Source organism: Primulina huaijiensis, chromosome 18 (genome assembly GCF_012295235.1).
Source record: "Primulina huaijiensis isolate GDHJ02 chromosome 18, ASM1229523v2, whole genome shotgun sequence".
In the NCBI taxonomy this organism is placed as follows: domain Eukaryota; kingdom Viridiplantae; phylum Streptophyta; class Magnoliopsida; order Lamiales; family Gesneriaceae; genus Primulina; species Primulina huaijiensis.
Window position 1 is genome coordinate 6,830,908 of NC_133323.1, and position 22,985 is coordinate 6,853,892.

The 22,985-nt window shown below is 31.0% G+C and overlaps 1 protein-coding gene across 1 annotated transcript; it reads right to left on the reverse strand.

The window, feature by feature from the left end:
- Positions 1 to 18,037: 18,037 nt before the first annotated feature.
- On the reverse strand, positions 18,038 to 18,697 carry LOC140964664 (miraculin-like). The gene has a single exon (XM_073424532.1). It carries the CDS (start codon positions 18,695 to 18,697, stop codon positions 18,038 to 18,040), a length of 660 nt encoding a protein of 219 aa, XP_073280633.1.
- Between the last annotated feature and the right edge of the window lie 4,288 nt (positions 18,698 to 22,985).

Genomic DNA, 22,985 nt, shown 5'->3' on the forward strand with positions numbered 1-22,985 from the left:
ATTGTACTTAGTACTGCTGTGTAAGAATATTATCAGGGAGATGAAAGAGATGAGATTTTTCATGGTGATTGATAGCTCATTCATGGTGCCAAGAAAAGGTGAATTTATGGTTTCCAATTTCATAAATGACAATAACAATGGCAATCATACATCAATAAAAAAATAGTAATAAGATATTTTTGTTAGTACAAAAACTTCGTATTTTGTGAGACGGGTCTCTTATTTGGGTCATTCATAAAAAAGTATTACTTTTTATGCTAAGAGTATTACTTTTTATTGTGAATATCGGTAGGGTTGACCCGTCTCACATATAAAGATTCGTGAGATCGTATGACGAGATACCTACTCTTTAATACCTACTCTTTTGTTAGAGAATCAATTAGTTGGCATTATTTCTTTCTGCCATGGATGATTTGTATTCGAAATTATTGATTACGATCCAAACTCAAATATTTTCAATTTTTCCTGAGCTGAATTGAGACATTAATTATATTATTCAATAGTTTGTTAGTTTTAATATTGTATTAAAATGATATAATTATGTATTAAAATATTATTTCTAATCTTTATTTTTGGACTATAGTTTGATCAATAATAGCTCATAAGTATGTTCGAGTATTTTGTGTTGAGTTGGAATTCGAGGCGAATTTGAGTAAAAAAAAATTTAACTATTCGAGTTTCGTTTGGAGTCATAAATTTTTTTTTTTTATATTTGACACGATTCGTTTACTCAAAATTTGTCAATTATAATATTGCTAGTGGTTGAAATGTTTTTTCAAGATCATTTACAAAAGTAAAATAGAATAGACATGTTTTATGTTGGAACTTTTTTCTTTGTTTGTGATGTCAATCTTAATAAACTAAAATATAATGTCGAAAAAAAATTATGTGACACTGAAAAATATGGTGATATTATTAAAAATATTGACTTGGACTTTGTCGATATGTCTGATCTCACATCGCCGTTTGTAAAACATGTACTAGGAAACTAAGACATACAGTAGGTTTTCGATTCGTGAGGTCGTTTCACACAAGTTTCTGCTCTTTTTCTATTTAAATATATGTGCTAAATATAAGTTGAACTAAAATATCAATAAACACACGTGGCACTGGAAGAATATATATAGGTAAAAACTGATGCTTATTTAAAAGCTATTCCTTCATAAAAATAAATATATATTGGATGAAATAATTAGTACAAGTGACCCTACTATTAAATAAATTATATTATAGTAATTAAATCAGAGTATGAGACAAATGACTGGAGCAGATCATAATAATTCAATTATAAAATTGTTTAATCTATATTTTAATATTCTCTAANGTGTGAGACGATCTCACGGATCGTATTTTGTGAGACAGATATCTTATTTGGGTCATTCATGAAAAAGTATTATTTTTTATGTTAAGAGTATTATTTTGTATTGTGAATATCGGTAGCGTTGACCCGTCTCACAGATAAAGATTCGTGAGATCGTCTCACAAGAGACATACTCTTAGATTAATTAGAGATAATTTGGAGAAAAAATCAAAAAATATACAAAAATTACTAATAAATCCACGTCAGTAAAATTAGTTAACAAATATTATAAAGAGTAAGGTAAAACTATAAAAAGAAACTTGGTATTACATTGCCATACCAAATTTTGGTGTCATATTGATATACAAAAATAACTAATAAATCCATATAAAAGAAGAATTTTGGTATTTTGCAAAACCATCATGTATATTTATGTGAGTACCGATGAGAAGTCACTCACCTGTTGGGTGAAAAATCTTGATATGTTTCATTACATCCAATAAATGATTGTCATATCATCAATACTTACATAAAATGTGCACGATGAGTGTGCAACATATAAAATTAAATTAAAGACTATCAGGGTATGTTTCTCTTTAATTTAACAAAGATGTTTGAAATGGCCTTCCGCATAGAGTTTATCAATTATTTTGGCCCAGATTAACTTGTGAAATTGGCCTTTTAATTGTGTTTGATTACAAATATATCCTTTAATCTCAAATATATATTAATTAACCTTTAACTTGTTTATTTCCTTTACAATATTTTTGCTTGCATGATGAACTCACAAAAATATTTCCTAAAATTTTTTAATTTTATTTTAATAATTATTGTTAATTAATAATTTAGATTAATCCGCTACTATACTAATTTAAGTATTTTAGGAAAAATTACAATTTTAATTTGGGTTGTTGTTTCTTTGCGATTTTTATACTCTATGTTGTCAAGTTTCGATTTTAATATGATATATATATTTTTTTGTAATTAGTCTAATGTGAGACATATATAACATTATCGTAGAGCCATCATGTTGCTGATGAGTGCAGTACCATATCAGCTAGGGGTGTTCAAACTTCGGATAAAATCGAAAAATTCGAAAATCCAAATCGAAAAAACCAAACACTGAATTGAACCGAAAACCGAATTTTATAATTCGGATATAAATGTTAAAACCGAAATTTATTTGGTTCAGTTTCAGATTATATATGTCAAAACCAAACCGACTGAAAAAACCAAAATTTCATTAAATTAATAATATTATTTTTATTCTATATTTTTGCGATGATATCAGTTAAAGATAAATTATTTTGAATAATATTTAGTTGATTGTTGTTTATGTAATTCATTTAGACTTTATATTTAAATGTTTTACTAAGAAATCATGTAAAAAGATAACATAGTATATTTTATAATATATTTATCTTATTAATTTAAATAATTGTATCAAAAACCGAAATAACCGACCGAAATAACCAAACCATTTCGATAGAAAACCGAACCGAAGAAAAATGGTTCGGATAGCGGATTATATATTTGTAAAACCGAAAATCGAAAAAATCGAGATAAAAACCGAAAACCGAACGGAACCAACCGATGAGCACTCCTAATATTAGCTCAACATTCACGATGAAAAAGTGCTAAAATTTGCTAAAAATGAAAAATCTTGGACTAAAAATGAAAATTGACAATATAGAAAACTAAAATTGCAAATAAACAAATATGACGAATTAAAAATACAAAATTTCCAATATTTAAATCTAAACTAATTTTTTGAGAGTTACACATTTTATCCCTGGATTGCTATTTTGATGGGTTATAACCCAACTCAATCATCTAACCCCAAATCGAGCTCAATCTTTATTTAATGATTTATTGTGATCCATTATTAAGCCCAATTTAAATCATCTACTCCACAAAATTGAGTCCAATCTTCAATTAATTATTTATTTGGATCCTTTATTATGACTCATAAAATAAATGTAGGTCCACAAAAGCCAAAGCTTATTAAGATCCATAAATTCAATTAGTGAGGTCAAAGCTCGTAAAACTCTATAAAAATCTATTTTATGATATCAATTTATTTTTATGAAAATACCCCTATCAATAAATTCAAATATTCACACATTACAATATACAAATTAATATTACTTTTTAAAAAATAAAATTTTAACATATTGTCTATTAAGAAATACGTATTTAATATAGTTGTATAATTGTGATCGAAATAATAATTAAAATATAACAAAAAAATCACAAATCCTAAATAAAATAAACCAACTGTACAAACACTCAATGCATGCGTAAGAACGCTAGCATAAACAAAAGTGATCACGAAGAAATCGGAAATGGTAGATTTGACAATAAATATATTAAAAATACAGAATACTTCTACGTACATACACCATGCATGTTCAAACACCTTATTTATAAGTTGTCAAATTCACAGACATATTATCACCAAATTCATGAATTTGAAAGTAATTAAACAAAAACAAATTCCAAGAACATCTACAATTTGGTTGCTCAACATGAATACCATCTGTGTACACGAAATTAAGCATATAAATCACAGATCTATTTGTTGTGAGATCGAGCTATTATCGCTCATGTTGGAAAATCCAATACAAAATCAAACATCAAATTGGGTTTTCAATTTACCAGGTTGCAGCATATGTTTGATTTTTCATCAGATCGTAAGAGTTCATATTTTTGTTATCAAATTTCTCATTGTTCTCACTTCTGACATGTTTAATTGATAAATTTTTGTGTTATTTTATTGTAGAATGAAGTTAATTTTAAGATCTTGAAACAAATCTGGGCTAAAAAAATGATTTTATCACATTTGAAGTTGTTAAGATAAAGATGTGAAATAAGAACAAAAACAGAAGAAACCCTAGAACAATGCGTGACCACGCTTTGTGGCATCATATAGAGCTCGAAAATTATAATGATAATTCCATATTTTAGGAGTCCTAGTTGTGATATTTAATTCATTAAAGACTTTTGGAGATATAAAAATATTATTGAGATAAGGAAAGAATTGATAGAGTTTTATTCCATAAAAACTCTATATTTCTTATTGATAGATCCAATCTCTTTATAGTATTATTATGTTTTACTCTAGTTTTTGGATCAATCTTTATACTTCGATGTCTCTTCAACGTGTAAAATTTTTTCATCTCTTCTCAAGAACTCTAGGCTAAGTTTTTATTTATGATTCAATGGATATTTCTACTATTTCAACTTTATCACTTTGAGGTTTTTGCGCTTTAATTTAATATTCTTGTTTTGTTCAAGTTTGGTTTATGATTTATTTTAATGAAAGTTGTATGTTGATTAATCTGACAATTTAATTTGATAAATAATTTTTAATGTTATTCATGAATTCAATAATTCATAATTGTCATTAACAATTGGTATATGAGTAGAGCTAGATTTGGTGTTGTGCTATCATATCATATTTAGTTTAAATAAATAGACAAAATTAAATTTATCAATTGCAACTATCTCGATTGTTAGATTTCAGGATTAACCGTTTTCACAAAATGAAAATGTTATCTTTTATTAATATGGAACGCTATCGTGCCCAATTAATTGTTGATACTTTTTTACTAGATGAAGGGTTTGGTCAATTAAATTTAAAGAACACGAGAATTTTAGCGACTATCCCTATAATTATAAGGTTAATTGCTTGGAACTGCATAAACGAATAACTTGTTAACCGATGAGCAGTGATACAATTGAATTGTGGAAACCCCTTGAATCATAAATTGATAAGATTGAATTTCTTCTTTTAATATACTCATTTTGATTATTTAATTCTCTTTAAATTAATTATTTTTCCTTGTTTGCTAATTTTAGTTTTAGCATTTTATTTAGTTAGTCCTTATCCAACAAATCTCCCGTGTTATTTATTTTTCTTCGAAAGAACTCGTTCCCTGTGGATTCGACCCTATTTATTTAGAGAGTATGAATTTAAGTTTGGTGACTCAACGACAGCACACCAAATTTTGGCGTCGTTGCTGGGGAACGATGGAAGGTTTGTTTTTTTCGAGTTTTGTTATTTTTCTTTTCTTTTTTATGTCTCATTCTTCTCGTACAGTTGATTTATCAAGAGATGAATAATTTGAAAAAAATTTTGTTATGAAATATTTCGAGATGTTCCATCGACATGTATTCACAAGTTTTGTCCAACAAAACAAAGAGTTATTATACGCATCATGGGGGATATTCAATAATTTAGCAACGACATTCAGGAATCATGATTTTTCTAACTATGTTCTTATTCGATTTTTCCTTAAAGGTTTGGATGCAATGACACAAAGATGGGTATTTAATGGGACACTGACAACTGATAGTTCTCTACTTAGTCGAGATGAAGACAATGTGATGTATTTGCTAGATGATATGGCCAAATTTGAATACCATCAGTATTGAGATCTTTCGCTGCAGAGATGGAGCCACTAATACTTCCAAGAAATTAGCTATCCAGATTTTACAAATCAACCTTTCGACATAAAAACGATGAGGAAGATAGTCTTGAATTAATCATAACTCGACTGAATGTTATGGTAAACAAGTGCATGCATTAAATGAGGAAGCTATTGAGCCTAGGTCTGAAAGAATTTTGGAATAAATATCATACGAAGATGAGCCACCAATGAAGTTGAGAGATGAACGTGCTCCTCCTGATACTATCGATTTGAGCTCATCGATAGTAATATCACCCACACATCTAGAAGATTCTCGTCTTTCTCTAACACCGATTTCAAAATATTTTGTTCTCCAAGAGCAAATATCGATGTTCTCTTCCTATGTTTACCATTCTATGTGGAGTTTTGTTGAGGAGACAAGCTTACATTGTACATATCAAGCCAAACTTGAGGGCATATGGAACTAAGGCCCATATATGGTGTAATATGACACCTACTTTGGACATCAGCCGCTCTATGATGAGTGCTTCTGAGGGTCAAGCTGATGACTAAAAATCAAGTGCTTTTGGGAGGCAACCCAAATTTTTTTTGTTTTATTTTAGTTTAATTTTTTTAGTTTTGGGATTAGATATAATTTTTGACATGCTCTGTGCAGAATATAATTTAGATCAGCACATGGGAACGCCTTGAAAGAAAACATATTCCGAAATTGAAACAAGGTCAATGCAGTAACTAATGACCACCATCGCAATCTAGAGCACAACCAACCATCGCAGCACTACAACCTCGCAGTGAAAAGATGGCGAGGTTGGCTGCAATTGTGACATGTGTAGGAGCCAGTGCATTATAGTCGGAAATTCACCGCTCACTTATGGTTATGGATATCCTATGTGATCTAACGAAATAGTAGTACATGAAATCTCTGGCCGGAGTGTAAGATGTACATTAGGGACAAAAATTCTCTAGTTTGTGGAAAATTTATGAAAACTTGAGAGTTTAAAATATTAAACTCAAAGGTTGAGTTTATAAGAGATTAAATTAAATGTAATGAGAGTATGTATAATGAACTTGCAGGAGTACAAGTCCAATATGCTAATTAATTAAAATTCATAATGGACATTAATATTAATTAATTAAATTAGTTGGATTAGTCAAATTAATGAACTAAGCTCATTAATGTTTTATTTAATTAAGGAGCCTTAAACCTATAATTAAGGAAACTAGATCAAAGTTTCAAGATAGTGATTTTCGAAAATCTCTCTTCAAATTTCTTTAAATTTTCTACCACTCCAAAAGAAATTTAGGTTTTGAGCCGTTAACTTGTTTTTGATCTCAACGTTAAATTTCTTTTAAAATTTTCTAGTGCGATTTAGAGGAGGAACAAATATTCCAGTCGTGGACTTGATTGAAGATTGAAGAAAAGTTTCAAGAAAATTGTTCGTACGGATCGGAATACTACAAGAGCTATATCCGCCAATCCCGAAATAGTTGGTGCCAAGTGACTTATTAACTCAATGTATATTCATAAACTCCATATGAATGTTTTTTTTTGTTCAAACCATACGAATATCCAAATACATTATTTGAATGTCAAATAAAATTTTTTAAAACTTTCACTGCATTTTGAACATGAAAAAGTCAATTTCCAACACGGCGAACCACAATATTTCTTGTGGTCGAATCTGATCTTCTGGAACCGAACTAGGAAATGGGCTTCACTCAGAGCCAAGCGCCGCAGCCCCTTCTGAACGTAAGTCCCAACATCGCTGCATGTCACAGCACAGAAATCACAAACACTAGGGCAGAAAACAATCTTGTACTCACCAGTTGTGTGTTTCTCAATCTTGAACCAGTTGCTAATAGTTTCATTCCCAGGGTTCCCCACAGATCCAACTAGCATAATGAAGTTCTGTTTGGCGGACCCATCGTAATCATCCACTTTCCATATACCGGACGGGCGACAAACGAAGTTAAGAAAAAAGCCCGATGTTTAAATCAGTAGATTCATGGACATCATCTCCCACTTGATATCCGTCAGGGAGGAATATCAGTGGTTCTCCCGTTTCAGTATCAAATTTTGTTGGACAACAGCATATATATACACAGAATTCCTCTGTGATCTTCGCCGTTACGCCGCCACCCATGTCGCGAAAGACGGGCCGCATGAAGTAACTGGTGCCTGCCCGGAGGTTGTCACCGTCCGAGTCCCACACCGGCACTCGTAATCCTTCCAGACCAAGGAACAAAATTTAAATTTGACTTAAAAAATAAATACGATCAAGAAAATTACATAATTCCACTATTATTTAGTAAAATTATTTTCATTTGGACGAAAAAAAATAGAAAAGATAATAATCACACACAATAAAGGTGGTTGGGTAAATAGGATAAGAGGTTAAGTTATACTACAACGTACGAGAGTGTTAATATAAGATGTTCATTCGGACATTTAAATTTAAAACAAAATGTACTTATAAACCTCAAATTTTTTGTTTGGATTCAGATATTTCCACGAAAATATTAGATAAAATGAATCAAAAACAATTTTTGTCCCTTATTTCCATGGCTTTACATGAAATCAACCATTATCACCCATTATAGAATTTCCACCATACACTGTAAACTTTGGTCCTGCATGCATGCACTGGGATTGTAAACCTACAATTCTCCTTTTTTTCATCTATTTTATTAGCTAGCAACGATAAAACTCCAAGCAACTACATGATTTTTTATTAAATGCCCATGTTGTTTGTGTAAAATGATTTTTTTTAAAAAAAAATTATCGGTTTTTTTTAAAAGGTATTCTTGTTATAAAAAATTAAAATTTAATTTATCAAGTTAAAAACAAAATCCAGCTTTTTATGGTTTTTAATAAGTTTTTTTTAAAAAAATTAAATACAGCTCTAGTGACAATGGAAAATGTTATGTAACACTAAAAAATATTGACATAATATCAAAAATTATGGAGTAGTCCAATGTCACGTAAACAATTGGTTTAACACATAGACACATAAATTGAGTAATTAAATTTCAACAAAAATAGACAATTTAACCTAAAATTTAAAGCAGCACAAAATAAAGATAAATTTGTCAGCCCGAGAATATTTTAAACATTTAAGATATCTCTTCTTAGTCACTAAGCACAATCAAAATTGTTAGAGATTGAATAAGCATGGTAACACAAAAAACAATGTTAGCACAATATATAATATGATAGTGGCAACAAACTCGTGTATTTTTTTAAAATTAATATAAAAATTTTAGAACGAATATATCGAGTTTTTTTTAATGATATATGAGTCAAATTTGAATTTTAGAACAATGTTAGCACAAAATATAATACGATACTGTCAATAAGAAATATCATTCGTTAATATTATTATTTATACCCAAAGATGCCAGGCTGGTCCTCTTGTGAGAGCACCCACAATGGGTGGATGTTCAACTCATCAAAAATCATGGGGTCCACAGTCACATACTCATTATAACAACATGTCTCTTTTACCCACATTCTTTTTAACATTAAAACTCATTTAAATAAATATGTTTTAAATATATTTTACATCATTTAAATCATTATTCTAATTTTTAAAATAATCTTGCTTTTTAATAAAATAATTTTATTAATTTTAAAAAATAATATTAATGTTTTTCCAACGGATATTTGACAATAACAATTTTGCAAAGATGATAATAATTGAAAATCACATTAATCGAAATGAGAAATACAATAATTAAAAGTTACAATCACTCGGAAATATAATAATAATTATAATAGAAAATGAATGTCGAGTAAATAGTTTAGATATTCCATCTCGACCTAATATCCTGTCATAGACATTCATGTATGATAAGCTGTTCCTCTGTCATCTGCGAGGTGTCTTTGTTCAAGATTTCATACTCCTTCAATTTCAAGCGTCGATTCTTAGCTTTAGATCTGGACAAGGCAGCTTTTGCCTTAATCTCCTCTACTTCGAGCTGTTTTTGTTTCAGATCGACTTCGGACTTCTTCACGCTTGTGTACTCAGTGAACTTTGCAAAAATATTGCTTTAGTTTATTGCCAGATCTTCTATGGTCGATTTTACTCTGTCTTTTTCCTTTCTTTTTGCTGCCTTTTGTCCCATTGGACGAGTATCTTCATCATCCAGGTCTATGCTCACCTCTTGGTTAGAGGAGGTGTTGCTTGCTCCCGACTCTGAAGTCTTCGTCTTCTTTGTGGCCACATAGTGATCAGCGGACTGTGGAGTAAACATTGGAAGGTCTTTGACAATTCTCCACACATGCTCGAGATTGAATGCAACATCATTGTTTTCGGATCAATATTTTTCGTACGCAAACCTCAGTATATCTTCGTCACTGTGACCACTTCGATATGAACTGTAAACACTATTATAATTTGAGTTGAATCGATATACCTTCTTTTGGATTGTATTGTGCCAATGTGACCGTATAACATTTGCACTTTTGGTGTTTGAACCTGGGGGATGATTCTCATTGTAGTAGCTTGCAACACGTCTCCAAAAAGCATCCGCCTTTTGATCATTGCTTGGATCATCGCTGATAGTGACAAAACTTCTCGCTAAGACCTCGTCTTCAATATTTGTCCAACTTGAACGCTTTCTTGAACCGTCAGCATTTGAAACGGATTTTCTTAATTGACCACCTCAATTGGGGATTCACGATCAGAAAGTTGTCTCCGGGACAAAATTCGGAGTTGCAGGTTCATTCGACATCGGAGATGTGAAAGACATAACATTTGTGTGTGAGGTACAATATCCATGAACAACCGACGGCGTGAAATACGGATGACTCATGTTTTGCCAATATTCGGCTAGAAGCGGCTGATATGGACCTCGAGAGGCATAATTCGAATGATTCATAGAATTTCCAAAACCTTGGAAATTTTGAAGATTTTGGAGAGGAAACGTCATATTTGGAAATGGATGTGAGTATTGATAATTTGGTGGAATTTGTGGATTTTGGGAAGATGGATATTCTTGCGGATTGTTTGTAGAATTCAAGAAATTTGTAAAAAATCCCTTATTATTTTCATCCATTTCGGATAGAAAATAAGATTTTTGGAACTTAAAAAAAATTGATGGGAGAATATTAGAGAGTAGAATTGGAGTGTAGTGAGTTGGAATGAAAATATGTGTACACATTTATGGATTTTTATAGAAGAGAATTGAAACTAGTCGTTAAATATCCGTTATAAATTTTTTGGATTTTTTAATAATTTAATTCGAATTAATTAAATATTTAAAAAAATTAGAAAGTTGAAAATTTACAACGGTTATCATTAAAAAAATAAAAAAAAAAGATCCAACCGTTAAAAAAAGGAAAATTTTAAAATATTTTTAAAAAATTTATTACGTTTGGAGCCCGCGTGAAAAAAACAAAAAAATAAAAAACGCATGGGGCCCACGTGGGCGGCTGCCGCACGCGCCAGTTACTAAAACTAAAAAAAATAGAGAGGAGCGTAATGCCCACTCACAATGGAGAGGGATGTTAAATGGGCATGGATAGGGCGGGTGAGACGTGGTGGGTTGGGTATGTCAGTATATTAAATGTTTTTAAAGTCATATTACCTCCATTGCTTCTGGCTCTCGTTTGTAATTGTATAACTCTAATTTTTTCAACCGAACGTCAGTTCAAATAACACGTTTCGATTATTCAACCAAAAAAAGACATTTATTACACCAAATAGATATTTATTATACACAAAAATCCTACAAGAAATATCATTCATTAATTATTTATTTATTTTTTTTAATGAAGTAATTCCATTAAAAGAAGTAAAAAGAGTTACAAATGCAAGTACAATGGACATCCTCAATAGATACACATAAAATCGAAACACCGCAATCTACCTCAGTGAAACTAGAAAACAAATATCATTCATTAATATTTATACACAAAGAGTGTGTTTGGTTGAGTAGATTAAATAAGGATAAATTAATAGTTAAACACTTATCCAATGTTTGGTTAAAATTTTAAGATGTTTTAATAGTCATTTTGACCTTTTTTAAGATCCAATTTTGCAAATAACTATTTGATTATTAATCTAACAAATCAAGTGGGATACACAATCAAAACTCAACAAACTACATTTTTCTCCTCTTATTTCTTAGAGTGTTAAGTTATTTATTAAATAAAAAGTTTATTTTAGAGTATTGTACGTTAGATGTCGATTCTGATATTTAATATATATCATTATTATTTAATTTGATTTAAACTTTAAAAAATATAAAGATATATTTTTATTTTGAAAAAATAATTTATTTGTATATATTTTAATAAAATAATAAAAACTAAATTTTAATATTGGTTATCCTTATCAATAATATTTTTATTTTTATTATATTTAATTTTATGATATTTACACTTATTAATTCAAAGATTATTAAAATCTTTATTATTAACATTATTATTATTATTATTATCATCATCTAATATTATGTATTGCTTCCAGATGTGTACAACAAATAAGTAAACTTAGCAAGGTTACTAGTAAATTTATTAATATTTAAAAACTAATCACATATTCAAAATGTTGAACCAAAAAATCTTAATAGTATCACATATTTTTTGATTAATAATATATCAATCTTATTATCTATAACATAATCAATCATTTATTTATCTCACCACTTGTATCAAACACACCCGTGACAAGCTGTCCCTCTTGTGATGGATAAGGTGGGTGAGACGTGGTGGGTCGAATGGATCAGTATATTAAATGTTTTTAAAGTTATATTACCTAAATTTCTTCGGGTTGTGGTCCTAGCTTCTGCTGTCCTTTTCAATTACTTTGTCTCTTAGCTAAGTATATATAACACGTGCTCTATTTTTATAATAATATTTCTTTTCAAAAAAACTCAATTTTACTTTTTTAAATACAACTGACGGTGAAAGATTTGTCATAGCTAAAAATTCCCACTTATTGAGATTAAACTCGTAACCTCTCGAGAATTCCTAATTGATATATGGGAATATTTGGATTTTCACTCTTTGTGAAAATTGTTTCAGAAAACGATTACCTCAATATATTGTACAATAAACTAACATATCTATATATAAGTTACGTGTAGAACTCGTAACTTAGACTACGTATAAGCCATGCATAATTTCTAATATTTAAATAAAAATGATTTTCATTGCATGAGTATTTAAATTCTTTTCTTTAAATTTATTTATTTTACGTAGTAGTTAATTGTCACCTTTTCAGTTAAATAAGTGAGGCCGGACTGGAGATGGAGTATAGAGATAAGTTAATAAAGACTTATTTAAGAAATGGTAATTTAGCATGTTAGTAAATATAATTTAAAAAGTTGGCATGCATGCAAGTTATTGAATTTCCTTGGCATTTTAATTAATTTTTAAAGCATTAACTACATGTTTATTTCAGTAAATTGTGTTTAATTATTTTTATGCATTTATGCATAATTCATGCATGTTAAAATTTATTTCATATTATTTTATAAGTTCATGCATTAAGGTTTCTAGGTGCACTTCACGTCCGAACGAGGATTGGAGACCGGAGATTTTTCAGGAAAATTATTTTAATTACATGATTTATTTTTATTAATTAATATAAGGTGTTTTTAAGTGTATTTTTCAAAAAAATGAGATTTTTGGGGATATTTTATCCGCAAAATTTTATTTTAACCGGTACGTAAATTTTAGCGAATCGGGGAACTTTTTGTTGGTTCGGCTAATATTTTCAAAAACTTTCCAAAACGAAATATTTTTCGGGAGTGTGTTTAGATTTAATGGACCTATTTTTAAGCTTATTGGACTTAAATATCTTTTAAATTAACAATTTACGACTCATTGATCAATTATTAGCCATTTAAATAATACATAGATTGTCATTAACCTAAACCTACCCTACCCATAACAGCCGACACCCCTCTCCAACCATACAATTCTCATCGGTCCCTACCCATAGCAGCCGACACCCCTCTCCAACCATACAATTCTCATCGGTTTTGCACAGCAGGAAATTCAAGAAAGCTTCGGCTACCATTTTCTTGCAAAGAGAAATTCCTCCGGCCATCGTTCTCGATATCCTCGCGTATATACATCATCAAGGCACGCTTTGTATCGTTTTTTTCTGCATCCCACACGTTTTATATGCTGGTGATTGTATTTGTGTATGAAAACTTTCGATCTTACCATGCCCATGAAAGATTTTCGGTTACATGTGTTTTCCTTGCATTCTCGGTTATTGCTCAAGATTTTTCTGAATTTTCGTGTGAAGGGGCTGCTGTATGGAGTCATCAGGGAGCTGTTGTTGTCGAGAGGGATGTGGATTAGTAGCTGGAGTCGAAGCTTGACCGATCTAAGTGTGATTTCTTGAGGGCCGATCAGAGTTGGTGCGTTGTGGGGAAGAAGTGGGTTCGATAGGTGTTAGGAAGGGTTCTGCCGTGCATGGACTCGAACCCAGCTATATCCCAGCCCTTGTAAAGTCTGGTAGGATGTTAGGAGTGAGCCATGGGTGTTTGATTGAGGGAGAAGCTCGGTCCTTGGAGGTATAGTTGAATCGAGATATAATGGGCTAGAATCAATCGGTTTCTGCGTGACTTGTTCAGCAACATTATGCTTTGTTTTGGTTTAGTTTAGAAGGGTCATTAGGGTCCTAATGGTGAGGCTTAAAGGTTGGACAAGTGGTGGTAGAAGAAAGGACCGAAAGGTGTAGGAGTTGGGACCATGTGTTGTGTGATGATTGTAAAAAGGGGTGGCCGAGAAGTTCTAGGAAATTATGTGCTGGCCAAAGTTTCATGGATTTAAAGGACTTAAATTAAGTAGTAAATGATTTAGAATGGGTTGTTTAAGTTATGGTCCAAGTTGGGAAAAATTTGGTTCAGTTTCGAGTCGATTCGGGTTAAAACCGGGACCCCGATCCAAGTTTTAAAACGAATCGATTAAGTTGTGAATTTGGCTCGAATTTACATCTAGGAATACTTTTAAAAATGCTTTGGAATATTTTAAAGAGTTTGGTAAGCTTCGGGTCAATTTTAGAGGTCCATGGGTGAAACGATAATTTTTGGCCTTCTAGGGGCAAAATGGTCATTTTGCACCCGGGGTGAGATTTTAGTCCTAGCAGCGCCATGAGCACAAATCATGATATTTTTAAATGTTCATGCATCACGTTTACGATTTTTCGCTATAATAATAATTATGGTGCATGCTTGGTTTAAAGGAATTAAGAGATAAAAAGTGAGAAAGTGAAGAGCACTCCGTCTCCACCGCGCCGCGTCGTTATTTCGTTTGTTTTCTGTCAAAACAAACCAAGGCATGTTTATATCTTCTTTCACTCTTCAATCAAGCCATATAGGTATTTTTAAATATCGCAAGTACATGATTTTAATGCAAGAAGATCGAAATTGTTTATATTTAATTATGTTAGTTNTGTAAAGGCCTAAAAACCCGTGCTTGAAAATTTGCGGAAAAATTAAAAATTTTCTTTTAAACTAAATAAAATATCCTGTTCATAGATAAAAGATTAAATAAAGTATAATGTTTAAAAATAGCAGCGGAAGAATTTAGTTTGCAAAATAACTTTTAAAATTTTATCCAACAGTAAATAAAAATGTTTGAGCGATAACAATAATAAATGCTGAAAAGTGAGGTCCTCGGGTCCCACTACTCCTGACTCGAGCTGGCTCACTGATCTNTCTTTAGGCTCACTAGACTTGATTGTTGTAGGTACTGATGATGCCGGGACCGAGGGCGGGGATCAGTGAGCCAGCTCGAGTCAGGAGTAGTGGGACCCGAGGACCTCACTTTTCAGCATTTATTATTGTTATCGCTCAAACATTTTTATTTACTGTTGGATAAAATTTTAAAAGTTATTTTGCAAACTAAATTCTTCCGCTGCTATTTTTAAACATTATACTTTATTTAATCTTTTATCTATGAACAGGATATTTTATTTAGTTTAAAAGAAAATTTTTAATTTTTCCGCAAATTTTCAAATACGGATTTTTAGGCCTCTACACTACGTGAGTCTACCTAGTTTTTATCTACGGTGAAAAGTAATAGTTTGACATAAGTGATAATTTTCAGTCAAATCAACATATATTAAACAACATTTTTTCATAATATAAATAATAAAAAATAATACTTTTGTAGTGAAAAATGATATTTTTAATAAGTCGAGTTGAGTCGAAAACCAATATCACAAAGTTGATACATTACATGATTTCACACGAGTTTTTGTGAAAATTAGTTTATACTAACTGCATGTGAAAATTCTTGATTTAAACTCAAAATCCAATTTGATGCTGGTGGCTGGCTACTTCTCATGCAATATCGAGTGTGTTTAATCAGAATTTAAAATATTCTTCCACAGAATTTTGTGATTTTGAGACTGTAATGTTTTGAGAAGTTGAAAATTTATGTATTTATTATTAAAATTTGTATATTTATGTGCTATTTAAAATGGTAATTGACTTGATATAATTAAACTTTATAATAAAAATAAAAAATTTCCATGCTTAATTTAAAACTAAATTCTCTTAAGATAATAAAACTTAAAACTTGACCGTAATTTTTCTTAACACTTCATGTTTTTAGAATATTGCTCTACAATTTTTAACTTATATTATATGATACATGTTACGTTAAATCTATATTTAAGTTGCCAGCTAACAAAATACTTGAAAAGAACCACTGTATTTAACTATTTCTAAATGATTAATATAACATTCTGGGTTAATTTGTAATCATTAATAATTTCTAATATGTTTTATTAACTAATTAAAATTGTAAAAATTAATTTCTTTTGTTATTCAAAATCATTTTTTAATTTCTTTTAAACCGCAATATTTTCAGCCTTCACCCGTTTTCTTTCCTCGACCATTTTTATCATCTTTTCCCACCACCAAGCTTCATCCATATGGTAGCCAATTTGTCGAAAATTAATTATGAAAATAAAAGAAAGTATTCTGCCAGATCTACGGGGAAAGAATTTTGGGGCAAAATCCTTGTGCCACAAAAAGGCTAAAAGCCTAAAACCTCCTAAAATATATTAATAAAATATTATATTGTTCTTCTTTCTTTTTTTTTGAAAAAAAGCACAATTCCTGATTTTTAAAAACACAAGGTTTTAAACAAAATTAATTTTCAACCACTTTTTTTATTTATTTTATAGAAGATTTCTGTATAATTTTCCGTGAAATCGTCTCATTTCGGTTCATCGGGACCATCTTCACATGCCATTTAATGAGATCGTATTTTGATCCAATCAGAAAATACTGAGATTTGTTTTTTTTTTTAAAAGAAAAAATATGAACCAATTCATATAAGGATAAATTTGAGTAAAATACCTTTTTCCATCTTTAAATTAAGATTCAATACTTAGTTATAATTTTTTATAAATCATACTGACAATATCATAATTTTAATTTTAAATCTCTACAAATTCAAGTTTACATTTTTGTCTTTTTTGTTATTTACAATGGAATAAGAATAAGTACTTATTTTGACATGTGTATATTGAGTTAAGAAATGAATACATAAAAAAATTTCAAATATTTAATGCTAAAATAATAAATTGACTATTCGTAGGGAGTTAAAATAGTTGGTGTCAGGGATTGCAGAAAAAAAAGAAACTCATAATAAGTACTGAAACTTAATCAAAATCTTGACGGATGAATTTTTTTTACCAATTAACCGTTCATATATATAACTCGTTCAGTTGATTTTCTTACTTTATTTTTTTATTATTTATATAAAAAAAGTAGCGACGATGACTGTTGCAAGTCAATAAATCGTGCATGTTAGGACCGACAGTAGATTATCAAAAGCGACTATGACAGGTGGAAATCAATAATTGCGTATCACAGGAGTGCGATTTTGATACTGTATTTGAGTCCTTATATGAGTTAAAAGATTGAGTTATTTGGTAATTATTCGTTATAGTTTTTGATAAAAAAAAATGACAAATATTTAATTGAATAATTAGTATCAAAGCTAATGTCATATATTTGATTATTATTGACTCTAAAAAGTGCGTATAATTTTTTTAAAATGATTTTCTTGTTAACAGATCTAATATATTTTTTTAAAAAAATTGAGTTACTGTGACTTTAGATTTGGTTACAAATGATAGAAAACGTTTGTATGTCTTCAGTCCTCAATTGGTAATAAATTTGCATTTGGCAACAAAAATATATATTATTCAAGAAACATACACAGTTTTATTTCAGAAGATTGATTGAAGCTGATGGTTACAAACAGCAAAGACCTTAATTTATTTATTTATAATTATCATGATAGATACTGCTTCTTCCATCTTCAAGCTACCAAATAACCATTAGTACTATTTGTTCCTGCTTCGAACTTCTTAAACGCAAAAGTGGAAGACAAAGTTCCTTCCACGACAAAGCGCCTGATTTCATCGTAAATGCTGATCCCAACATCGGTGCATATCTGTGTGCAGGATTCGCAAAACTTGGGGCAGAAAACAAACTTGTAATAACCAGGGAACAAGTCTTTCCGAATCTGGAACCACCTGTTAATACTAGCTTCGTTCGAATCAATCTCACCCGATGTGATTAAGTTTTTCTCGCCCGCTGGGTCGTACTCGTCCACTTTCCACACGGCCGGAGAATATAAGATTCCAGGCGAAAAGGAGATCGTTAGGTTAGTAGATACACGGACTACGTCAGGGTCGGTTTCGCCATAGGCGAAGGTTACCGGGAGCCCGACTCCGAATACTAGTTGGGCGACCCCATTTGTGCAGTTTTTATCGGCCGTGGGGTATATAGTGACGCCACCTCCGGGGCGAAAACTCGGAATGAAGTAGTAGCTGGTTCCTGTCTGAAGCTTGTTCCCGTCCAGGTCCAGCACCGGATCAGCTTCTTCGTCCTGAGCTTCTGCACTGATTACATTATCAGAAATGTTGAGCATGAAAATTATTAGAAGAGTGGCAAAGAAGATGAGATTCTTCGTCATGATGATTAACAGCTGAAATTGTGTGGTTCGAAGAAGAAGTATTGATAATGGTGTCAATTTATAGATTCCAATTTCACATATTAAAATAATAATATAAATATAAATAATATAAGTATAAGTATAAGCGGATCAAAATGCGTGAATATTGGAAAATTCTAGATTTAATCACTAGCATCTTGATTTGTCATGTTCTCGATTTAATCACTAGTATCTTGATTTAATTTATTTCTTTAAATTATCTCTTAATTTAATGATAAAGTAATAAAATACAAAATAATTCGTCATATTAATTACTTCACTACAATACAAAAATAAGAAGTCTTTTAAATCTACTACAAAATTAAATGATAAAGTAATAAAATACAAAATAACTCGTCATAGTAAGATAGTGTTGAAGTTAAAAAAAGAATTTACTTCATCACAACTCAATAATTGTAAAGTCGTTCTCTATTAATTACTTCACTACAATACAAAAAAACGAAGTCTTTTGAATCTATTACTACGTCATTAAGTGTACATTGTGAAATAACAAAAGATCAAATATTTCAACAAACAAAAAATAAATCTGTTAGCGACGGTTTTTAACAAATCGTCGCAAATATTTGCGACAGTTCCAATTAAATTTTTGCGACGGTTTAAAAACATTGTCGCCTCAAACTGTCGATGTTAGCGATGGTTTGCAAAAAACCGTCGTTGTCACCGTCGCTAAAATAAATCGACGACGGTGTAAATAATCCGTCGCTAATTAGCGAATGTTTAAACAATCGTCGCTAATCAGCGACTGTTTTTAAAACATTGTCGCTATTTAGTAGCGACTGTTTTTAAAACATTGTCGCTATTTAGCGACGGTTTAATTAAACTCATCGCTAATAGCGATTGTCTTACCACAAACCATCGCAAATTGCCTATAAATATCCGTCTCTTCACTCCATTTTACTACTCACCATTTACATCTTCGGTCCATTTTTCTCTCTTGGGCGATTTTAGTTTTCTTTTAGGGTAAATTTTTTGCTTCAATTTTTAATTTTGTTCGCTTATTTTATGTTAAATCGTTTGATAAATTATTTACAAATTTAAAAATATGATATTTAGAGGAGTTGAGATTATTTAAATATGTACAAATAATTAAAAAATTAAATATTTTTTTATTAAATTATAAAACTAATTTTTTTTAAAAAAATAATATAAATAGCGACGGTTTTGAATTAGCGACGATTTTTGGCAAAATCGTCCCAAATGAGCGACGATTTATGGCAACACCGTCGCTAATTAGCGACGAGTTTTGGTTATACCGTCGCTAAATAGCGACGATTTATTTAAAATTATCGCTAATTAGCGAAGGAACAACTCAATAACCGTCGCTAATTTAGTTCCATTACACCGAAGTCGTTCATATCAATTGCTTCACAAAATTACAAAATGTGAAGTTATACAACATATTTACTTCGCCATTCAATGTAAACTATGCAGTTATATATAAGATATTACTTTTGCACTTTACGAAATCGATGACGTGGGTCGTAGAAGACGTTATTTTAAACTATGGCTAAAGTGCGTGACTTTATTGGGTCATATAGTTTCAGAAGAGGGAGTATAATTGGATCTCAAGAAAGTGGAAGTAATCTCGGATTGGTCAAGGACAAAGACACTGACCAAAATCCTAAGTTTCTAAGGATTAGCTTTTTATCTGAAATTCGTGGAAGCATTTTAATCAATATATGTATCTCTCACCAAGCTCACACAAAAGAACTCCAAGTTCAACTAAAGTAGAGAATGTGAAAAAGTTTCTAGACCTTGAAGGAGAAACCTGCATCCACGCCAGTATTGATACTACCTACATAAGGCAAAGATAATATCATTTACAATGATGCATCGAAAGTACTTCTAGGATGTGTGCTCGTGCAAGATGGAACAATAATTGCTTATGCTTCAAGACAATTAAAATTATACGAGCAAAATTATCCTATTCACGACCTCGAGTTACCTGTTGTGGGTTTTTGCGTCGTGCTTTTTTCCATAATGATTTGGATGAATTATCTTTACGGCCTCAAATGTGAGATATTCACTTATCATCAAAGTCTCAAATATTCATTCACACAAAAAGAGTTAAATATGAGACAAAGGAGGTGGATTGAACTTTTGAATGACTATGATTTGACAATAAGTTACCATCCAGATAAATCAAATAAGGTAGCTGATGCTTTGAGTTGAAAAAATATGAGAAAAGTTATCCTAGCTTCACTCTTTCCACAACCAAGCCTTCGAGAAATCTTCAAGCAAATTCGGGATCGACATCCTGTTTTGACGAAGCTTAAAGAACAAGTCAAATAAGGAAAATTTTAAGATCTTTAGACATATGACAAAGGAATCCTGTTGATGAAGGAAAGATTGTGTATACCAAAAGTTGATAACATTTGATGAGAAGTAATGTTTGGGGCACATCAATCAAAATTTTCGATCCGCCCTGGTGGTACAAAGATTTAAAGAAAAACGTCTTGTGGAGCGGGATGAAGAAAGATGTAGCATAATTCATCTCTAGATGTCAAGCATGTGAACATGTGAAAGTCGGAAATCAATTACCAAGATGATTTCTTCAACCTCTGGAAATACCGGAATGGAAATGTGAGCATATTTTCATGGGCTTTATAGCAGCTTTACAAAATTCTAGACATGGTCATGATGAGATTTGGGTAATCGTAGATAGACTCACAAAATATGTGCACTTCCTACCCATCCACATGAACTAAATCTAGACAAGTTGGCTACCCTGTACACGGATAACATTGTGTGATTACATGGAGTTCAAACAAGCATCTCTTCATTTAGAGATCCAAGATTTGTATAACGTTTCCGGAAGAGCTTTCAAGAAGCTATGAGAACTAAGATCACTCTTAGTACGACCTATTATTCTCAAACCGATGGCCAAACAGAAAGAACGATACAAAACTTATAAGATATGCTGAGAGCATGTACTCTAAATTTCAGTGGGAATTGGAGTGAACATTTATCTTCAATTGAGTTTGCTTACAATAATAATTATCACAAAAATATTGGAATGAATACATTTTAAGCATTGTACGGACAAAAGTTTCGATCACCACTATAATGAGATGAAGTAGAAGAAAAAGTCATCATTGGGCCGACCTTGTCTAAGCAACAATTGACAAAGTAACGATCGTCAAGAAAAAACTCAAAGTTTATCAAGACAGAAAAAACGTTGGGCTTGCCTAAAGAGGAGGCCACTAGAATTCACAGCTGGGGAAAAAATTTGTGTAAATGTTTCTCCAATGAAGGAGTAGTCTGATTCATCAAAGATGGGAAATTGAACTCAGATATGTCGAACCTTTCGAAATCTTGGAAAGAGTGGGAACACTACCATACAAACTAACATTGACACCCGATATATAAAGGATTCACAATGTCTTTCATGTCTCGCAACTCATGAGATATATTTCGGATCCAAGCCTTATTCTTGAAACTGGAATGCTCCTAATAGAAGGAAATCTGAATGAAGAATTGAAATACGAAATGTCCCTATTCTGACCATGGATACCAAGGCCAAATACTAAGGTGAAGAAACATAACATACGTCAAGGTACAATGGACAAATCACATTGCTTGGGAACTTGAAGAAAAAATTCACAATCAATATCTCTACCTACTTAGAGATCAGTCCAAATTTTTTTTCCATTTTTCAAGTGATACTTTCATATAAAAAAAATCATTTCAAATCCGTTCTCCGCTGTTCCAAATATACTATTGCATGTTTTGCATATCATATCCAAAATTCAGTCAAATCCAACTATTCAGTTTTTGTATATAGGCTTCGCAATAAAACTACACATATTCTAGGTGAGAACAAAATATCTATTATTTTTCATCCATGAACTGGTCCAGAAAACTTCCAAACCCGATCTCCATCGTTCACAATTTATTTCACTTACTTGTAAATGTACTATCCAAGTTTAAGCTCGATCCAACGGTTCAATAATTCTCAAACGTTTCTTAAAAGTGTGATATTTGGGTGATAAATTCTAGCATGTTCCTTCTTCATTTTTGGAGCATAATTTTGTAAATGGCCTTATGTTTTTAAAACATATGTATGAGTTTGAAAATACAATCAACATGATATATTTCTTTCAATTCAATATATGATTTTATTTTTTTCGACGTGAGGCATTGTTATTATTTTCATTTGAAATTATCAAGAAATTTTCGACATTTGATATCTGATTTTCTATTGTCGTGATGCGGTGAAATATAATAACTATTAACATGAACTCGTCCC